This window comes from Callorhinchus milii, unplaced genomic scaffold, assembly GCF_018977255.1.
Source record: "Callorhinchus milii isolate IMCB2004 unplaced genomic scaffold, IMCB_Cmil_1.0 Scaffold8, whole genome shotgun sequence".
In the NCBI taxonomy this organism is placed as follows: domain Eukaryota; kingdom Metazoa; phylum Chordata; class Chondrichthyes; order Chimaeriformes; family Callorhinchidae; genus Callorhinchus; species Callorhinchus milii.
The window spans coordinates 22,904,318-22,913,820 of NW_024704749.1; the positions used below are offsets into that span (position 1 = coordinate 22,904,318).

Sequence of the window (9,503 nt, forward strand, 5' to 3'; positions counted from 1 at the left end):
CTACAGAAACCCAGTCTACAATTCAAGTGCACACTTTATCAAGACTGGCAAAAATAAAATCACTGCCAGTGAAAAATGTAATGGCATTTATTTATTAGATTATGCTTAATTGATTTGGACATTCAAGGCCACAAAATCACTTCCACTGATAGCAATCAAAAAAAATAAAAGTGGCAATCTCCCTAAAGGAAGTGTAGGTCTCACAGTGCGGACAACACGTAACGCAATGAAAGCAGAAAACTTCACATCATCACCCCAAAGAAAACATTTACATCAAAAACGAAACCATTGGCACAAAGTACTGTGGAATATCCAGACTGACTAGGTAGGCTCAATGCCTCTGCGATTAATCAAGCGGTAAGTAATTCATCAATTACAACCGATTAATTGGCACAGTAAAACCATCAGCCTATTATATTTTTTGATCTACAAAAATCACTATTCAATAATTGAATATTATTGTATTAAAGGTTTTGACAAATTCCAACCAAGGCACACATCCAGCTCCAAATCTTTTTTCATTGTATAATCTGCATGTGTATGTTATCTATTTACTGACAATTTTTCTGTTTTCTACAAATTTCAACAACAAGCAATGAGTGAGTACAAAATTTAAACATTATGGTTGTCTTAAACATCCAAGTTTTATACACACCCATTGGGTTCATTTATGATGTAAACATAAAATGTCAACCTCAATAAAACCATTCCATCTATTTTAAAGAAATGGCCATAGCACCGAGCATGTTGGATTAATCCATCAACTATCTTGAATGAACAATCAAAGGTGGTAAAGCAATCAAAGTGAACTCTGACAGAAAGTTAAACATTTATATTAAATATTGACATAAATTATTTACCAAATTCCTACTTAAAGACATGAATGGTTTATAGAACAAGAGCCAGCTTCCCGAGAGTTCAGCATCTAATACACAAAAGTAGATTTTGGCAGAGGTAAGTTATTTCAACCATGCTGATCACCTTGATAAGATGATGACATAAAAGGCTACTGAGACAAAAAACACAATATTCTTCCCAATAGGTAACTTCACAGCATTAAATGGGAGAGGAACCCAAATACATCCCTTTACAATCACAAAAAACTGGTTGAGTAAAGTACACATATTGTGTTTAAACATTCTGTTCACGCCACAATTTTAGTATCAACACAACTACCACATGGCTCTATGTGAATATAAATTAAATCCATAGAAATTAATTTAGACACAAGCAAGTTTTTGCTATAACAGATCTTTTCCCAAGTCTTAATTGTCTTAATTTATTAAATTCAGATACAGACATCGTTATTGCACAGGAATCTGGTTAAAAGCAACACTACATATACTGACCTACCACATATATGATTGATCCTATTATGTTTGAAAATAAAAGTTACTGTATAATAGTTTAATATTAAATTTGTAGAAAAAAGGTTATTTTGGATTTTGCCGTCAATTATATGAAAGAAGTGAGGCTGTGTATCAATGAACTATATTTTTCATTGTTAATGTCATTGAATAGCCTATTGATTATTCAGAGTAATCAATTTAATCTGTAATGACATAACCTTTAAATGATTATTTAACGCTACAGCTTCTTCATTTTCTTTTCACCAGTTCTTACAGTTAGTCAATCAAAATGTGAAGAAATAAATAGTTAAAACAAACTTTTGAATTTGAGAGTTCTGAATGAATTACAATTCAATCCACAAAACCCCACCCTGAGGAAAATATAAAGGTTTAATTCAAAAGACCACCCCATTTATTTACAATGTGCACTATTCACATAAGCAACAGCACCCTCTTTATCAAGAACAAAAAATACACACTAAGGAAAGAATAATTTCCTCACTTTACTGCATTTGTATTGAACACCAGATCTAATTGTATTTATAACTGAAGTGCAGGAACAGACACAGAACCCCACAATCATATTGAAGCTTACATTTTACCTCCGAACACTGGAAACTGACAAGAGGGCCACAAAATAACAAGCAGAGACACAATAGTGATCATTTACTTTATCTCTCTTTAGGCATAAAGAATTCAACAACCAGCAAACCAACCAAGCAGCCCTTTTACTCCCCCTGCGGACACCTCCTGCAGCCTAGGAGTTCATTAAGTTTTATGATCTTCCCCAAGTCTGTTCCGCTTATAAGCCTCACAATGGCTACAAATCTGGTGAACCATCTCGTACACTATTATACAGCTCCAGCAAATAAATGAATGTCATTTACTTTTTCAGTCAAGGTGGCAGTCTATCTTCAAGTTTATTTGACAGCTGTCTATATTTTTTAAGGGGTGGCAATCCAATATTTTTACCTTTAATAGGAAAGCAACCAATATTACAGCAATTCAAATTAGCTGGAACCATTTTATGTTTGAAAACACAGAAATTAATCCAGGTTGGTTGCTGAAGAAAACAATCAGTTTAGTTTAATACAATTTAAGAGGGGAAACAAAAAACACCATCTTTCAACTAGCTTTACATTAAGCTGAGAGTGTGAGTTTGAGAAGGCACCTAGCTTCCAGGTGAAACCAAGCAAAAATATTAAAGTGTTTTTCCAAATTCTACAGAATTGACAGCAAGCCGAACAATGACAAATTTACTAATGGGTCTAAAATGTTTTGATTACAGTAAATAAGAGCACTGAAAATATTTGGCACTAAAACAACCTCGACAAGTGAAAGATTCACAATGTTTTCATTTGAAATAAAGCATAAAGTAAGAAATATACGAAACTGCTATTACTCACAGCTCTGGTTTCCTAAAGTACATTTCAACAGCTCCTATAGGGGCCATTAGAAGTACAACGTTGCATGGATTCTACAAAGACACTAATCTCTCTGTATCGGTGGTGTTGACACTGATGGAGCCTAACATACCCGTAAAGTGCTTCAGTGGAATACACGTCCATCGTTAGTATGGCCAATACAGGATACCAGAATGGTAATTACCAGAATGGTAACCCAATCTGATGGGGTGTGGTGATGCCAAAAGAAATCCTAAAATAATCAAAACTGTCAACTCAACTAAACAGAGGTTTGTATCTGCAGAGAAGAGGATTACTTGTCATAGATCTTATGGGAAAGATTCAAGTTGGACCCTACTATCATCTTGTTGCAATCAAAACTTTTGTAGCACTTTAAAAAAGATTGTTATGCCCATTCCTGAGAAGCAGGCAAACGTTTAACAATAACCTTAATTTCAAATCCAAACTTCATAAAATGAACATTTGAAACAAAATGTTCAACGCAATCTAAGCTGTACGAAAAAGGCAATGAGTGTTACTTCTGTGTAACACTAATCTATCTAGTTTTCTTCTAACGGAACCTGGGCTTTGATAGCCTTGACCAGTTGGTTAAGATGTTAATCAATAATGAAAATTTGACCTATAAAACAATTTAAAAAACAGGGGGGGGGGGCGCGGGGGGTTACTGTCTGTATGAAAAAGCCTGCTACCTTGTGGTCTAGTGAAGGAATGCATAACATTGTGTGGGTTTTTTTGGAGAAGTCGAGATGTTTTCCTTTTTGAATAGATCTTATATGTACACAAGATATCATAATAGTAGCAATAAAGTGATAGTATATGAAAACCCAATCCTTTCCCCATAAATCCAATAACTTAACATTTAAAGTCAACCTAAGTGTGTCTATAGCCCTAGCAGTATATGTGGATATTTTACAAAGCAAATAAACCTAATGGTGCAGCTGCCAAATCCAGCTAGAAATATTGGTACATAATTAAACCATCTAGAGGAACACCAAGCTACGTTAATTAAAGAAAAATAATGGAGACAAGTACTGAATTTTCGGTGTTTCACATCGTTATCCACAACCCTTTTACCCAATAATTATTTACTTAAAAAAAGAAATGTTACATTTCATTCATCATTTTATATCAGAAATATATGTGTGAATACACTCTTCCTTTACAAATACACGTGAAACGATTCAAATTGGTGTACAGTTCCTACCATACCCGACCACAAAACTGAAATCCTCAGCATCGTTACCTCTAAGTTAAAAGCAAGGCTCTAGAAAGTACAATATTCTCCCGAAGCGCTTCAATAAATTGCTACTTGATACACGGTTTAAAATATTTCTGATCATCAGACCGACTACCTGTCAAAAAATGATGTTATAATCCCCATCTTTTCGCACAATAAATGCCCGTTAAGTTTTACTTAACACACAATCGGAACAGCTTGGTCTAGCGGCTTGTTCTTTTTTTAAAAAAAAACATTTCTTTGCTAAACTAAAAGAGCTGTATTGGTGGGTTTCACTGTAGTTGCAACTTCTTAAGCGAATCTTTTAAACGGCAAGGCATTTTCGCTTTCCGAATAACTTTCTTTTCGTTTGTTGGAAAAGTGTTTGCACAAAAGCGGGGACGTATACATCTTTTATAAATTCAAATGCAAACAAAACATATCTCCCTTCTTCAGGGGAAAAAAATACTATGTATAAACTTGTTCTGAGTGGGTCAGAAAATGTCATGGCTCGGAGAAGGGACAAACTGTACACGTGAAAGAAATATTTGTCATTTTCTATGATTTGCCAACAGACAAATACCGTCAAACACCGAACCTCAAAATACTTTAGCGATATTTTCTCTCATAACCTAACGTCATATATCCCCTTCAGCGTTATTACAATCATGTATTTGATGAAAAGTAGCAATTGTATATAAGTGGACAATTATAGTGCGTGTCTGCACTGTGTTTAATTTCACCAACGGCAATATTGTACCTGTGTATGTTTTGCCTATGTACACTCACATCACGCATATCCCTGAATTATGTTCCCCAGATTTCCCAGATGTGCAATATCGGTTAGAATCAACACTGGTGGAAGAAAATAAAAAATAACATTCAAACAAACCTAAACCAAATCTCAAAGCTTCTCACGTCTTCACCCGTAAAACGCCACACACACAAAAAAGCTGTCCCTTCATTGTCCCTCCATCTAAAAGATAGATACAAACTTTAAATAGTCTTTTTTTCGCCTGTACAGCTCCGCTCTTTCACTTTAGACTTTTCTTTGTTGTACGGACTAAACCTTCCGGTTTAAACCCTTTGTGCACAGTTTTATCCGAGCGACGCCTCTACAATGAACCGTTTCAAGCAGCGAAAATGTCACCGAACCTTTACCGTGTGCTCACTCAAAAGGAAACAAAAACGGTTTTTGAACCTTGATGAAAACATTCAGGGGAAATTATCACTTATGCGGAACAAAATCACTGAGGCACTCCGTTCTGTCATCATTTTATAAGATGGTTCTAGACTAAACTGGACATTAAGAGATAACATAAATAAAAACTTCTAACCTAATAACTGGTCTCAGAGTTGAATGCTATTCTACGTTTTCTAAGTTAAGACGCATTAGATGTATTATATATTATGGTACTTTACATGAACAGTACGAAAGTAAAAGTTGTTGAAACATTATTGGCACTAAACGCAATTTCAGATCTTTATATTAGGCAAATAATCTATTGCAAGTAATTCCTATCTATTGGTGTTAAGATTTGGTTCTTACTGTAAACAAACACTCGGAAACCGGCTACTCGTGAGGGAAAACAAAGCAAAGTCCACCGTCGCACACTTTCGATATTTTTATAAATACAATGCGGCATAAAAATCGTAATAGATTACTTCCATCAATTGTCTTTGCATTTGTACAATAATACTGCATTTCGCACAACACGAGAGAGACTGCCGAGGCTGTCTGTCTGTCATCGGCATCTGCCACCGAATGCAATCATTCCAATTACTAACAAAACATCAGAACTGGTGCATTTCCTTCTTGGTATCTAAGGTCACTCTGCCTGAGATATCGATATGATTGTCACTTTTTATAACCAAAAGTCCGACCGTAGTTTGCGATGTAACATCTAACATACACGCTGCTACTTTTCTACTCCGCATACAGCAAAGTGCGCCGAAGGCGGCTGGCTCCATTATAGATGCCAGAGGCGATTATGTTATGGGTGATATACGAGCATTTTAATGTACATTTCATTTAGCATCACTGTTATGAATTGTTAAATTTAGTGAAGCATTATTACAGTGTACAAAATGAAATAGGAGAGAAATAGAAATCAAGATGGCGGTGCACATGCCGCTGGAGTTCAGCGACTACAAGTATCAGTGAGGCGATCTGTGTGTTAACATGTAACCGGGAGCTGTACCTGTTTTTTCTTTTATTTCGCACAGGACGCTGAACAAGGCCGGCTTCATTCTGTGGCAATTCAACGCGTGTTTTCTGCAATACAAAATATAAGTTGATTAACAAGATTTATTAGCGCTCAAAGTCAAAAATATGGCGGCGAATTTGAGCGCTAAAAAGACATCAAAATCAAGACACCAACGCGCACACACACACACACACACACACGCGCGCGCGATAATTTTCTCGAAAATTGTTTTTGCAGGCAACCAACTTTGCTTGTGCTTCATCCAGACTCTGATCGGTGATGGTCATGATCTGATGAAGGATATCCCCGATGTCTTGTTTCCTCCCGTCGCCGTCTGCACCTTCATGTCCTTGCACATGTGGAGGCAAACCCATGCCCCCCTGCACCGAGTGTCCAGCCAAGCTTACACCGGGATGAGTCTGCATCATCCTGGATTGATCGTCCATACTCTGCCGCAGCACCACAAGAGAAGAAATAATCTTTTTTTTAAAAAAAAAAGAAAAAAAAAGAATTGGAACAGGTACCACTGGAGCCGAAGACCGTGTTGGGTGGTGGTGGTGGTGTTGGGGGGGGGACGAGTTTCTGGCTTTTGACTGCTTTCAAATTCCTTTTTCAAACTTGTCTACAATCTTCCTTTTTTTGGGGAAAAAAAATCGAGTAGTAAAATGTTGGAGAGAAGGGGTGGGTGGTAGGGGGGGGGGGGGGTGGGGGGTGGGGTGGGGGGGGGAGAGGAGAGGAGAGGAGGAGAAGAAAATATTTGTATATACCGTATATATTTCTTTTGAAAAAGAAAATGCAATTTTTTTAAAAAAAAATCTAGAATAAGATCAAGTAAAAGTAGCTGCCTCTCCAAAACACAGGAGGGGAATAATAAAAAAAAGAGAGCGAGCGAGAGAGATCATATGTATGTATATATATATATAAAAAAATATTTGCACTGCCCCAGCAGTGGAAACCGGATCAATTTACGAGCCAACTCTTTTCTGGAGGATTTTTTTTTGATGGCCGCTTTGCTATAGAGCGATTGACAGGCTGCCAATGCCACTCACTCACTCACTGCAGACGTGTCAGAGTTTAAAGGGAGAGAGAGAGAGAGAGAGAGGAATCAGTGCAAGCGCCGCCCTCCTCACTCCCCCCCTCCCTCCCTCCCTCCCTCACTGACTCCCCTCCCCCGCCCGCGGGGCGGCCCGTGACCACGGCGCCCGCTCACACTCTCACACTCACTCACTTCACTCACTTGACTCGCTCGCACTCTTGGCAGTTAGTCGCGATCGCGGTTGGGCGCGCGAAACCCACCACCGCCAACCGCCGCTCTCACCGGTCTCTCCCCCTCCCCCTCCCCATCTCACCCCTCCCCTCCCTCCCTCCCTCACAACAACAACAACAACAATAAAACACACCGCTCCTCAGCCTCCCGGTGTGTTTGATATTCCCTCACCTCCTCCTCCTCCTCCTCTCTCTTATTTATTCTCCAACCGACGGCTGTCAACCGCCCCCCCTCTCCCTCTCTTTTATTTATAAAACATTTATTTACCAGTTTCTCTTGCCACCCCTTCTCTCTCTCTCTCTCTCTCTCACACACTCTTTTTCTCTCCTCTCTCACACACTCACACTCTTAAAAAAAAGCGACCTCCACAGACAGACAGACAGACAGACACAGCCTTTCTCCTCAGAGAGTGTTTGATATTTTCTCTTAAATTCTTGAAGCGAATGTGAATCTCCTCAACCTCAGTCTCTCTCTCTTTTTCTTTTTTTCTCTCTCTTTCTCTGATCTCCTCAGTCTCTCTCTCTCTCTCTTTCTTTCTCTGTTTAATTCTTGAAGCGAATATGAATCTCCTTAGTGTCTCTCTCTCTGTGTGTCTCTCCCGCTCTTTAATCCACGCTTCTCTCTCTCTCTCTCTCCCTCTCTCTCGGCGTCGCTCTAACTTGGTGACGGACGCCTTCAGCTCGCGCTCCCCCTCCCCTCGCGCTCCATTCCCCCTCCTGTCAATCAACGCACACACATACTCCCCACCCCCCGGGAAAGGGAGGTAATGATAGACAACCATCCCTGTCCAATCGCAGGCCGGCCTGCACGCCGGCTCTCGCCAATCGCAGGGAGGCGGGGGCGGGACATCGCCGAGAGTCAAGTTCAGTGACGTCTCGTGGCCCAAGCCCCACCCACACTCCCCCTACCCACCCCGCCGACGCCGACGCCGGGCAGCGTTGACGGACAACCAAGCTGTCCAATCGTGCGCGAAGCTATCCCGCCCATCCGGTTCTGACCAATGACAGGACGGTAAAGGCGGGGCTTACTGTCAAGCGTCAAGTTCAGCGGCGGCGGCTCCGCCGGTGACTGGTCCTTCCGCACGCGGCGGTTGCCATGGCAGCAGACAGGGAGCCCGGGAGCGCGCGCGCGCGCGCGCGGCGGCCAAACCCTCAGCTGTGAGCCTGACACCACAGTGCAGCGCAGTGCAAGGACATGCCGTGGATACAGTGTCTACACACCGACATTGTGGGGTTTTTTGCACATGTTTACATTATATACACATATATATATATATATAATTGAAACACATGTTGCATTGTCTGATTGCATTTCGCGAGGTCAAACAGAGAGAGAGAGAGAGGGAGAAAAGTGGCACAGAAAGGCTTTTGCAAATCCTGTGTAAAAGTTATTCGGAGCTGTGAACTCCTATACATATTGGATGGGAGAGAGAGGGCATTCATTGTTGAGGAATTTCGTGCGTTCAGTGGCGCAATTTATTGTCGCCACCGCGAGGGGTTTCTGCTTTTTTTTTAAAAAAAATAAACGGAGCGCGAAAATGTGCTATTTTTTTTTAAACCAGTATTTTCCATTGATTTTCAACCCCCCCCCCCCCCCTCCAAAAAAAAAAAGAGAAGAAGCACAGCGGAGGGTTGTAGCACAATCCCCAACTCTTTGTGTCTCCTTTAGCACCACATCTCTTAGTCTCTTTTGGAGTATTTCTTTACGAATGTACTTCACTCCAGAATTGCAGCTAAAAATCCTACCACCAAGTTTTGGGAGAATTTCCTACAGTATCAGGACTCTGCCTGTTGATGTATCTGCCAGGTATTCCTTATTTTAATACATTTCAATAGTAATTAAAATATGCAGTTATTTATTGCTGTGCTGATTTCTGCTCCTGCGCTTTATAATTGGTCGAGACAGTGCTTTCCAGCTGTTTTCTGCTGATTATGAGCATTTTTTTAAATCTCCACTGTAAATGTAGTGGTTGTGGATTTACAGCTATGTGATTGCAAAGCAACATTTTTTTTGGGGGGGAGGGGGAGGAAGTAACTTTTT

General features: G+C 40.1%; 1 protein-coding gene across 4 annotated transcripts in view; it reads right to left on the bottom strand.

Annotated features, from left to right (window-relative positions):
- Positions 1-8,191, bottom strand: part of LOC103189192 (pre-B-cell leukemia transcription factor 3) — a 112,208-nt gene extending 104,017 nt beyond the window's left edge. For 3 of the 4 annotated variants that reach the window (XM_007909514.2, XM_007909513.2, XM_042337473.1), the window contains exons 1-3: positions 7,808-8,191; positions 6,443-6,675; positions 6,191-6,264 (exon numbers count right to left, since the gene is read on the bottom strand). In XM_007909514.2, coding sequence (XP_007907705.1) covers positions 6,191-6,264; positions 6,443-6,642 — 274 coding nt within the window. In that variant the 5' untranslated portion in view covers positions 6,643-6,675; positions 7,808-8,191. Of the gene's footprint in view, positions 1-6,190; positions 6,265-6,442; positions 6,676-7,807 lie in introns of those variants that run through there. The other variant, XM_042337474.1, reaches the window with a different exon arrangement.
- Between the last annotated feature and the right edge of the window lie 1,312 nt (positions 8,192-9,503).